The following is an 11,962-nucleotide window of genomic DNA, read 5'->3' as shown; positions in this document are numbered from 1 at the left end:
CTTGGAGCTTGCCAGGCTTCCCCAGCGCCCGCCGCCCGCCCGCCCCAGCCACGACAAACAGAAATGGCAAGGTATAAACATCTTTGGCTTGCAGAAATCCTGTCTCTTTGGTGTGCTGTGTTCCTGCCGGCTCAGGGAGCTGGCAGGGAAAAGGAACTTAGGGATGCAATAGAGCGAAACGCGGCACGTCTGAAACGGTCAGTGGCATCTGAAGGGCTTGTTTCTGTTGCTTTTCCTGCTTGAAAGTACCAGAAAATACTGATAAGACGAACAAAAATACACCGAAACGCTAAAAAAGGTTTCGGTAACAGCTGTTGGTGAGGAGAAACCAGGTTCCCAGAAACTAAAAAAGATGTACTAATGTAAATTAATCTAGATCTTCCAAAAGGTTGTGTTTGCTCCGTGAACTGCAGCAGTTCCATCGACCTCCTGAGTGTGCGTTAGGTACAAACACAGAGCTTGTGAGGAACTGCCAGCTGTGCTTGAGGCTCGTGCCGTCTCCGCGGTGTTCCCGGGATGTCAGGCTGCAGCTGGCACGGCCGCCCTGGGCAGCCCAGGGCAGGACCATGGCTGTAGCTACCGGCTTTGTGCTTGATACTCTGAGCTCAAGAGAACCGAACTTTTCTGATCCGACGACAAGCTGATCAAATTAAACTAAAAAACCAACCAAAAAAAAACCCTTAAATCTGGGGATTTTTTTTTCCCCCCGAAAACACTTAACAAAACCATGCCTGAGTTTAAAAAGAGGGTGCTGGGATTTTAGTATCCGACTTTGTGCTCCGTTGTGGTGTGGCCGCGGGGTGGTGTGGCCAGCACACGGCGGGCGCCGGCCACGGAAACCTGGGGCTCAGGAGAAACCTGCCTCAAGAACGCCTCCCCTGCGTTTCAGACCTGCTTCGCTGTCCTGAGCATAGCATCGTGTGGAGAGAGGTGAGCGCGGAGCCTGCGCCTGCTGAGGGTGACGAGAAGCCGTGAGGAACGTCCTGGGGAACAGCTGGGCTGGGGTTGCCTGCGGGGGGATTGTGCTTTAGGTCACCAGCGAGGGGCCCTGCTGCGAAGCCGCTCTCTCTGCGCCGAGCCCTCACGCCTTGGTGCAGGTGCTGGGGGCCGAGGAGGAGCCCCCGGAGCTCAGGTCGTCCTGCCACTTCTCCAGGCTGCGCCGCCGGGCGTTCATGAAGAAGTTGCTGACGGTGGTGAGCTCCAGGCCCAGCTGCTGGGAGATGGTGATCTGCATTTCTTTGGAGGGACGCTTGTTCTCCTTGAAGATGGCGAAAAGCGTTCGGCGCTGGAGGTCCGTGAAAACCAGGCGGGATTTCTTCTGGGAGTTGTTCCGCTCTTTGCTGGGCTCTTGCTCTTTGCGTTTGCAGGCTGGGAGGGGGTGGCAGAGACAGAGAGAAAGTGTCAGGGTGGTGCCCACAGAGCCCGCCAGCCGCCCCGATGGCAGGCACAGTCACACGGCGGGGGCGAGTGTCACCAGCTGGGCCAGCACCACTCTGGCACATGGCACCAGAGGGCTCCCGGAGGAATCCAGTGGGCTGCAATGCTCTGGCATCCCCAATAGCTCTCAATAGCCAGGAATAACAGCTGTACGTAAGTTCTGTCCCTTTAAACAGCCCAAAGGAAACCCCAGCCAAAGCTCCAGTAGCAGCAACTCCGTGTGACCACCAAGGGGAAAAACCCCCTGGGCCTGCTCGGCCTCCCAGCTCAGGGGTCAGGCACTGGGCTCACCTGGTCCTGCCCTGCCACCTCCCTAGGGCACCTCTCCCATCGCCTGTCCCCCTTCCTAGGGCACGTCTGGAGGGTGAAGCCAGGCAGAAGCACCCATCAGAGCTCAGGTCAGGCAGGGCAGCAGTGCTGGACTACCACTGAGCCATGCTAATGGATCCTAAAACCCATTCGTATTAATAGCTGCTCTGTATTTATTAGCAGAGAGAGAACAGCAAGTGCTGAAACCAATACCACTGCCGGAGCACACCCACACTTAAAAATAGCCTGCCCGGGCCGTCTGCACCGGGCACAGAGAGAAAATCCATATGTTGACATGGTTAGGTAATGTGCCGGGACAAAATGAGCCCAGAGAACTGATAAGCGGGCGGGTTTTAAGCAGCCCTATTAAATAATTCTGCAGGTCTGGAATGTGAAATGAAGCTGGCCCCAAAGTCAAAGTCAGACTGTGAAAACGTCTGTAATTAACCCAGTCAGGTCTGTACCTGTGTGGAGCCTGGCCCAGGCGCTGTGGCACTGACTCCATGCAGGGGCAGGACCTCCCAGCATTTCTGCAGGAAACCGGAGGATTTTGTTGGAGTGCCTCACCCTGACCCCTCTCAGCTGCCAAATTCCAGCGGCTGCAGCAGAGCTGCCTCTGGGAGGGAGGTGAAGGGCAGACCTCAAAACTCCCGAGTGTAAGAGACTGAGAGTGGGGCTGAAACCCAGACAAGGTTTCTCCTGGAGCCGTGGCACCAGCACAGGGCTCTGGCCGGGAGCCACAGCAGCGGGAAGCAGCAGGATGCTCCTGTCTGGACACACCAGAGGCATCACGGTGAGCCTGTACCTGTGTCCCAACAGCCAGGCTCACCTCTCCGAGGCCAGTACCCCAGGGGCAGCAGGAGGGAAGGATCTGGGCTCTCTGTCACTGCACAATAACACCCAACTGCCTGTCTGAGCTACAAAAGCAGATTTTAGGCTGGGTTTACTTGGCCGCGCGTCCAGAATCCACATGGTGATGTCTCCAGCGCTGGGGACATGATGAGCACCAGCATCTTTGCTGCAGCTTCTAATCGGTTCCGGGACACTGGGACGAGTGGAGTGTTTCCTACCATCACTAATTTATGTCCTGAGATACTCTGCGTTTTACAGTTATTGGTATCTGATAATAAATAATGCAGAGGTATGTGCTTTTTGATGCATTCAGTAAATACTTTCCTTGAACTGTTGAGTTTGCTCTTGAAAAGGCCCTACAAAGGCAAAGGCTGCACCTGACGTGCATCTCTCAGCAGAGAAAAATGGGGTGAGCACTCTAATAAAATCAAGTGATTTTCCAGGAAGAAAGAGCAAGGTTTTAACAGCAGAGGGAAGGGAGGAGACCATCTGGATTCTAAGCACAATCTGATTTATTAGCTGCGGTTAAACCCAAACGTATCCTATGGAAGAAAATGGACAACCGGCAAGAACTGAAAGCCAGAACTGTGGGAAAAAATAAACATAAAAACATAAAAATAATTTCTTCTGCATTGGATTAAAGATGCTCTTTCATAGAAACAATAAAGGAACTGCTCAGAGCTGGTGTCAGTGCTGCCTCCCTTAGCGTGGACCAAGGCAGAGCCCCACGACTTGAAGGGCATTAAGAGGGTGCTGTGCTGTGATACCCTGAGTGTCACCACACTGAACTTCCCTACTAATAGTTCATCTGTCTGATTTCCTGCAACAGTGACTCTGATTTTCCATTTGCTTCCCCACAAGAGAGGAACTTAGCCAGCCCAGGCATTCCAAACAGCCACAAATCCTGAAAAATATCTAGAAGCTCTAGTGCTCAGCTCAGCGCCACCTTCTGAGCCCTCGGGCACGGGGTGGGGATGCTCCAGGGCCTCCCTCAGCTCCTGCACTTCTCCAGGAGGGAGACAGACACGAGGACACAGATGTCACCAGCATCAGGAGGAGGATGAGGCCGGGGAGGAGTCCCAGGGCTGGAGCAGTGCCTGAGCAGCCCCGGGAGAAGTGGAGCCACTTTCTGGGATACTGGAAACATCGCCAACACAGCTCCTGTGCCTCTGTGGTTCTGGGTGTTTTTACTAACAGCAAAAGTGACTCTGCAGCCAGGAAACAAAGAGAAAGGTGCTAAGAAGGAGCCAAGCAGAGACCAGTGTTCCCTTAACCCAGCAGTATGTCCTCACTCTGCCTAAGGACAAGCCGTGAATATTGATCAAGGGGTTTGTGTGGGTGCACAGCCACCCAAACCCAGTTATCTGTCTGATGGAACTAGAACTGCTCCTCTATTGCATTTTGGAGAGGACTCAATGTGAGGGAAATGTAATTACTCCGCTAACACTGAACACAATGAAATGACCATCAAAACGTTTTCTAAAGATTTCAAATGTTTTTCTTTTGCTGCGATTCACTTAAAGCAACCCCTTGTACGTCCCTGTTACTACAATCTCTTAAAAACTAGGCCTCAGAAATCAATCTGATTACCTCTCTGAATTAAGTATGCACGAATGAGAGCGATTGAGATCAATACAAATTAGGTTAAGTACTCCGCTGTGTACAAAATCATTATGGAACAAGGAGCAATCAGAATGAAGATGCAAATAATCACATTGTCGGGGTGGGCAGCCAGTGCTGCTCATCCCAGCTGCTGCACACACACACCAAACTCCTCGGTTTTGAAACCCTAGGCATGCCCTTGATGGCATTTATCCAGAAAAACAGACTGGATGTGTACCACAAAGTTAATTCTGTTCTTCCAGAGAGGATCTGCTCACTCATCCATTGTAAGAGTGAGGTGTTCCCTGTCTGGAGATCCAGGGATGCCTGCAATGCTCACAAGAAAAAAAAAAAAAAAAAAGCTCACAGCCTGGCTGTTTGCAGCCAGGAAGGTGTTTTCTTGGTAGCCCACCTGATTTTTCTCTCTCAATCCTGTCACAATCCCAGGGAATGCCGCTCCCCTCCAGGCCCTGCATCCTGCAGCTCTCTGAGAAGAAAAGATGAATGGTTTTGGGGACATGGCTCCTTTATGTTTCTTCCTGGCACGGCACAGCTCTCAGGCTGTTAGCCTCCAGTCTCCTGTAAATCTGCTGGATGGCTGGAATTGGACTGTAAATTCTGCTTCCTCCCTGCAGTGCTGCAGCACCCACCTCAGCACAGGATCTCTGACAGGAGCCTCTGGGTACCACTGGATCCTTCCAGCTGCACTCAGAGAGTCCTTCAGGGCTAACACCTGGGAGATTTACAATTCGTCTTTTCGTGGAGGTTCTCCCTTTTGAATCCCTACATAGTTTCCAGCTGAATTATAGCACTTTCCAGCGACAAGGATTTATATTCCCCTTGTCAGAGCACAGGGGTGAAGCCAGGCCTTCCCCACGCTGAGTGCTCTGCCAGCACATCCCCAGAAGTACACAAACACAGCTGTGTCCTTCTCCTGGAACAGAAGGGAAAAAGGAAGGGCTTTGGGCATTTTTTCCAAGAAAGGGCTGGGCATTTAAAGCTGGGGTGGGTAAGCAAGAGCTGAGTAACAGCATGAAATCTTACTGCAAGGGGAAGGACAGATCTAGTGAATCCTTGCTCCTGTTTTCAGGAATTCTGGCCCCTGGGAGAAAGCAGGACATGAGCATTTCCTTTCAGTGCCTGTCATCGATAGGGTGGAGTTAGGAAGAACAGGAGAGGACAGGAGCAAAGCTCTGCCAGGTTCCCTGGGAAAGCCAGACCTGTGCTGCCCTCCGAGCTCTCCTTGCCCTTCGGCCGCACCCAAAGCAAGAGCAGCCCTGTTTCTATACACACCCAGGCCCCGTTCCCTTCTTCCCAGGAAAGCTCAGCTTTAGCAGGAGAGGGTCCCTGCTCCCGGGCTCTAGAGAGGTGGAGCTGAGGAAGGGAGGGGAGAGGGGCCGTGGATCCCACCGTGCCCACAGGGAGGAGTGGGCACGGTGAGAAGGAACACGGAGGAGAAGGTGTGTGGGAAGCTCTCCGAGGCAGGAAGACTTCCTCTGCTCTTCCCTCACCTCCTGCAGCCCAGTGCTGCCTGCCAAAGCTTAATGCCTCGGCACAGGCCCTCTGCTCCCATCCCATTATGAGGGGATGAGAACTGCTGGAAAATCACCGCTGCTCATAAATATGTTCCCTGCTTACTGAGAGATATTTTGGTCCTGGAGACAATTTGCGTTTTGGGAACCTGCCAGCCTCTATCGCTTGTCTAATAATTCCTCTGTGCAGCATTTACCAGTGGTTTGAGTCCCTTATTTTCACAATGGAGCAGTTTGATTTTATAGCTCAAAACCCCCAAACAACCCCAAAACACTCCAATTTCTGTTCTGATTGCATTCCTCTCTGCCATCAGCAAGTTGTCTGGCTGATGTTATCACCAAACCCATTTGAGATTAGTCTGTTTGGTATGATTTCTGTGTGCAAACCCCTCTATAAATCAGAGAGCCTTTTATGCAGAAGTCTGCAAGATTGATAGAGCTGGATACAAAATCTTTTACCTCGGAAAAAGAGATGTATTATCTGTCCCCTTGGATACAGTGCTTCCCCTGCATATTCATCGCCCAGGTATGACGGGCTCTTTCCAGAGGAGACAGGAGACAAGATGGGAGCCTTAAATACAAACAGATTGCTATCAGAAGGGAGGGAGTGCTCTTTTTCGCTTCGTCTAGTGGGGATAAGATGAGAAGCAGAGGATTTAAAAGACAAAAAGTGAGATTAAGGCCAGTCATTAAGAGGTTTTTTTGTACCTGTAAGCCCTGAAAGAGATCGCTTAGGTAAGAAATCCCCCTCTGGAGATCGCTGAAGAAAGGGGCAGGCTGTCGGGACAAGTGATGTCCGCAGTCCCTTTCAGGCTGCCTTCCCTCCGAGATCCATTCTCTGCGCACCTGCAGAGCCCCGTCTGCACTCTGAAGGCAGCTCCAGGGGAGCCGCTGTGATGAGAGAGAGGAGTGTGCTGCCTTCAGTGCTCAGAGGCTCGGCACAGCCCTGTCGGGGACTGCAGGAAGCTTGTCATCTCCCAGGAATGGCTAATTGGAAGGGAAGGAAAAGCTCGTGCAGCTGCTGGATGGCAGCAACATCCAGGACGAGGTTTTGTGAATAATACCAGGGAGGAGCACCGAGGATGAGCAGCCGGGGCTCAGTGCACAGCACAAACGCCCCTACACAGTGTGGGAAGAACCAATACCAGTTACTGGGAAATGATCCTTCTGGCAAAAAATGTTCTCCCCTTTTTGCATTCCTCGCCACAAATAAATTGTGGCAATTTGCAGCTGCAAAAGGAATACTTGTGTTTGGGATATTTCAGTTCAAACACTGATGGGCAAGAGACACAGGAGAAAAAAGAGATGCTGGGGGAAAAATCTTATAAGGAAATAGTGAAGAACAGCTTCAGAATGAGTAACACATGATGACAAATTAATTGTTCCTTTTAAAAAGTAGGGAGGAAAACACAGAAATGCATTTAATCCAAAAGGTACCCAGAATTAGCTTTATCAAATAATCAAAAACTGGACAAAACTCGTTTGCTTGGCAAAACCAGGATTCAGATTTCTGTGTGCAGAAACGCCTTCAGGAATGATGTGGAACAAAGAGCTGGGGCAGGGTATTATTTTGGAAAGTTGGTACGTGAGAAATAGAATTTATCAGCCGGCACCACAATTTACCGCATGGATTATTCAAACACAACCACTAATCTATAGCTGAAGAGAGCACCAATATTTCAAGCCACTAAGCACCTTTCAAAGAACCTTTACATACCTGTATATTCAGTCCAACGCTAAGAAACAGCTTTATAAATAGGCTGCGTGCCTGACACAGATTTTACCATGCCTTAATTTTTAGAGATACAGACAACAAAATAACCCCAAAGGCCAGGGAAGAAACATTCGGTAGGGCACAAGGAGGCGGAGGATGGGTGTGAGAGCTCTCTCCTCGGCCTGGGGCGCTCGGGGGTGCAGGGGCTCAGCCCTGGGATGTGACACTGCCACCGCCCACTGCTGGTACTGTCGCCCACGGCCCGCAGGACCGGGCCGAGGGCTGTCCGCCTGCCCCGAGGTCTCTGCCGGCTCCTGCAGCCGCTCCTCTCCCTCCCCGAGTGCCGGCCTCATCGCTCTCCGCCGCTCTCCGTGGTACTGACAGCTCTGAGCACAAATTAACCACTGACGGCGTTTTGGTGTAAAAGCGTTTCACCGCCGATAAGGCACCGCACAAGGTGAGCAGGCGGCCGAGCGCCCCGCTGACCCCGCAGAAATTTAGCGATTGCCCATCGCTTTCCCGAGCCCGGAGCCCCGGTTCTCCCGTCCCAGGGCAGCCCCGCTCCGCCGGCACGCTCTGATGCCGCCCTCGGCGGTGGTTTTGCGGCAAAAGCCTTAGTCCGAGCCTCCCAAAGCCCCAAAAGGACCCTAAAAGGATGCTCGGAGCTCCGCAGCGCCCAGGGAACTAACTCCCCGTCCTCAGCGGGTCCTGCCCGCCCCGCACCGCCCCGACAGAGGAGTCTCAGAGACCCGCAAGAAGAGACAAGAAGCACAGAAATAATAAGATTATTTTAGATTAGGTTAGAATAGACAGCACTATGTATCTTCTATAAGGAGAAAAAATGCTAAGCGCACCCACAACTGCTACTGCTCCCAGAGGGAGAGGGGGATTTCCCTTCAAGGACAGCAAATCTGCACCCCACTTGGGAAAAACTTCTAGGAGTACGGGGGAAATAGCCGGTGGGTCTTTTTTGTTTTTAAAAACCTGAAATACTTGTGGCTTTCCCCCCATGCTCAGAGGGATTTAAGCAAGCGAGTAAAGGAGGAGAAGAAAGCGCTGAGGCAATGGGGCCGCATATTCACACGTGGTAATAAAAGAAAATTAAAATAATCGATTTCCTGAAGGGAAAAGTAATTTGCAAAGGTCTTTCCCGCTCCGTGGGGAGTCCCTGGCCACTCAGCACCTGAGCTCTCTCCAAACTTTACTCCTGGATGCAGAGGCATTCAGGGGGACTGGTAAAGCAGAGATCCAGAATTATACAGGCATAACTCTGCATGCAGCTGTGATTCCTGATTTTCTGCTCTATATGCAAGGCTCCACGGGGAACCCCCACCCGGGACCGGTGCTGGGAAGGAAAAGCACCAGCCACGTTACTGGAAATGAGCCGGCTCAGGTTCCAGATCAATGAAAACTGGGTCCACGCGTTGATGCTCCTGTTGCCAGCATTAATGCTCTTTTAATCTTCTAAACATTATCTGCATCGATTTCCCTCTCGATACACGTTTGTTTGTGAAGGCGACATCACCGCGTGCTCGGCAAAACACCCGAACCCCCTGTGTCCCTCTGACAGCCCTGCCTCAGACAGACCTGGCAGCAGATTTTGGCTGCCAACAGAGAAGAGCCGGACGCCCGCGGGTGATGGAAGGGACAAGAGGAGCCCGCAGTCGGCTTTAGAGCCGAGGAGGGGATCAGCAGCGCCGGGACTGCCCCGCAGCTCGGGAAAGGCCGAGTGCCCTCCGCGGGGATTCTGGAGACCCCAGGCCGGGGGTGTTTAACCCGCAGCACCTCTGCTTAGAGCTCGGGCAGGGATTAAGGCCATCCATCATCCACGGCTCCTCTTCGCCCTGCTCCGCCGCATCCCAGCCTCGCTCGGCAGCTGCCCCTCGGGCAGGAACTCTCTGTGCCCATGTCCCCACCGCAGAGACCCCCGTGTGCCCTCAGAGCCCTCCGGGTGTGCCGGCAGAGGGGCAGCCCGGGGGACAGCCCGCTGTGTACCTGCCCGCCGGGAAACAACCTGCCCGCGTCGGGATCAATGGAAATAAAAGAAGGACGGACTCGGTGGCACAAATACCCCCGGATTTTCGTCGCTGTCAGAGCAGAGCGCCCCGGCCCCTGGCCCCCCGCCCCATGCTGCGGTCTGTCCCACGCGTGTCTGCCCGCGCCACAGCCCCCGTGCCCTTCTACGCCCACGGCCGCGGGGTTTCTGGGGAGCGGGAAGGCAGCTCCCCGGCGGGGCCGTGCCCCACGGCGGGGCCGTGCCCGCACTCGCACGGGACCGGCCGGGGGGCGACCTCCGGGCACCCACCGCACCGCGGGCGAAGCCCGCACGGCCTCCCGGCAGGGACAGCTCTCGGCGGCTCCGTCCCGCTCACCTCCGGTGCGGGCGCTGCCGGGGGCCGTGCGGGGCTCGGTACCGGGCTCGGTACCGGGCTCGGTACCGGGGGCCGCTGCCCGCCGCCCCCCCGCGGCCCCCGCAGAACAATGGGGGCTGCGGCGCTCGGCGACCGCGCCAGGGGGCGCCCGCGGGCCCTCGGCGGACAATGCGGCCGGGCCGGGGGCTGCGCGGGGTCCGGCCCCCGCCCGCTGCCCCCGGCCCCGCCTGTCCCGGGACGCCGAGCCCCCGCCCGGCCCGCCCCGCTGCCGCCGGCGGCGCCGGGAGGGATGCTCGCGGAGAGCGCGGTGCGGAGCGCGCACCTTCAGCACCGGGCCCTGGAGAGCGGCCCCGGCCCCGCCGCCCGGCAGCGCCAGCGGAGCGCGTCCGTCCGCCGGCCCCGAGCCCCGCACAGCGCCGCCGGGCAGAGCCGGCGTGCGCGGGGCCGGCGCTGCGGGAGCCGGGGAGCGGCCAGCCCCGTACGGCCCCGTGGGTCGCGGCGGAGCGCGGAACGAGGAGGTGCCGGGCCGGGCCGGCGGAGGACGGACCGCGGGGACGGCCGGTCCGCGCTGGGCTCCCAGGGTCGCGCTCCGTCCCCCGGGTGGCACCGGCTTGCACCTACCTGCCAGCCGCAGGGCAGACATCCTCTGGAACTCCGGCTCCTGCAGCCACTTCCACATCCTGCGGAACGTCTCCCGGCCGGACTTGAGTTTACTCCAAGGCTTGGGGTTCCGCAGCAAGTCCGAGAGGGTCCCCTGGGAGCGGCACAGCACTCGCTGGGCGAAGATGGCCTGCGGGATGCTGTAGCGCTTCAGCTCCGCCGTGATCCTTTGTGCCACCTCCTTGGTGTTGATCTCCTCCAGCTGCCCCGCGGCGCTCCCCTGCGGGCCGGCGGCGGGGGACGGCCGCTCCCGGCCGGCGGGCAGCGCGGGGCCGTGCGGCGGCGGCGGCCCGGGGGGCGCGGGGTGGTGAGCGCCGTTCAGGGGCGGCAGCATGGCCGGGGGTGTCCCCAGCCCCCGGGGCAGGTGCTGCTCCCCCCGCGCCAGCATCGCAGCGTGCGCCTCGAAGTTGGGGCTCAGCATCTTGTCGTGGGCGGGCGGCCCGTAGCCGTGCAGGCCCTGCTGGGCGCCAGGGAGCGGGCCCAGCCCGTTGCCCAGCGGCGAGAGGCTCTGCCCCACGGCCGGCACCTCCTTGTAGGGCCCGTAGAGGCTGTTGACGGCCGGCAGCCCGCGCTCGTCCCGCATGAGCGCGAAGCCGCCGCCGGCGCTGCCCGGCAGGCGCTGGTGGTGGTGGTGGTGGTGGTGAGCGTGCGGGTGGGCGTGCGGGTGGTGGAACTTGTCGGAGACGGCGGAGATGGGCGGCAGGGGCTGGAGCGGCGTCAGCGTGGTGTAGGTGCCGCTCATGCCCATGCCGGGCGGCGAGGCCTCGCAGGGCACGCTCATGGCGTGGTGCAGCGGGATGGAGAGCTCGGGCCGGTACTCGGCGGCGCCGTCCAGCAGCGAGGCCATGCTGGGCACCATGGTGGGCCGGGCGGCGGGGGGCAGCTCCTGGTGCGGCGGCGGCGGCGGCGGCACCCGGAGCGGCCCCGCGCCGCGCCCGCCGTGGTGAGGGCTGGGGCTGCCCATCAGCTCCGGCTCGTGCCCCGCCGCCCCGTGCAGGCTGCCCAGCGGCTCCATCGCCAGCTCGGGGTTCATGGCGCACGCACCCGGCTCCCCGCCCAGGCACCGCCGGCCGCCGCGCCCGCTCCTCATCCGCTCATCGGGGCGGCGGCCGCCGCGGCCCCGGGCCGCCCGCCCCGCGGGCAGCGGCGGCTCAGCCGGGCCCGCCGCGCCGGCCCCGCGCCATGTCCTCGCCTCGCCGCCGCCGCCGCCGTCTGCGGGCGGCCGGAGCTCTCCGGGCCCGCTCCGCCCCGGCCGCGCCCGCAGGGCCGGGCCTGCGCCGCGGGCGGGCGGCCGTGAGGACGTGAGGGCGGCCCAAAGCCCGGGAAACGCATTGGCGGGCTCAGCGCCGGGGGGCGTGGCCTCCGTGAGGGGACGTGAGGGGACGGCGGGGCCGTTAAAGATTCCGCGGCCTTTGTAGCGTGTGGGGCGGCGGGACCGGCCCGGAACCGGCCCGGAACCGGCCCAGAATCGGCCCGAAACCGGC

General features: G+C 58.0%; 1 protein-coding gene across 1 annotated transcript; it reads right to left on the bottom strand.

Annotated features, from left to right (window-relative positions):
• Window positions 1–693: 693 nt before the first annotated feature.
• ONECUT2 (one cut homeobox 2) lies at window positions 694–11,568 on the bottom strand. Its single transcript, XM_066339851.1, has 2 exons — window positions 10,440–11,568; window positions 694–1,368 (listed from the first exon to the last, which is right to left on the bottom strand). The coding sequence occupies exons 1-2, from the start codon at window positions 11,566–11,568 to the stop codon at window positions 1,082–1,084; spliced, it is 1,416 nt and encodes a 471-aa protein (XP_066195948.1). The 3' UTR covers window positions 694–1,081.
• Window positions 11,569–11,962: the final 394 nt, after the last annotated feature.

This window comes from Sylvia atricapilla, chromosome Z (genome assembly GCF_009819655.1).
Source record: "Sylvia atricapilla isolate bSylAtr1 chromosome Z, bSylAtr1.pri, whole genome shotgun sequence".
NCBI lineage: Eukaryota > Metazoa > Chordata > Aves > Passeriformes > Sylviidae > Sylvia > Sylvia atricapilla.
This window is presented reverse-complemented; position numbering and strand designations above follow the sequence as displayed.

Excerpts from the sequence above, each read along its gene's own strand:
- ONECUT2 (XM_066339851.1), bottom strand. The coding sequence starts at position 11,568 with ATGAGGAGCGGGCGCGGCGGCCGGCGGTGCCTGGGCGGGGAGCCGGGT. Across the intron at positions 1,369-10,439 it reads GTCTGCCCTGCGGCTGGCAG|CCTGCAAACGCAAAGAGCAA; the intron begins GTAGGTGCAAGC and ends ACCCCCTCCCAG.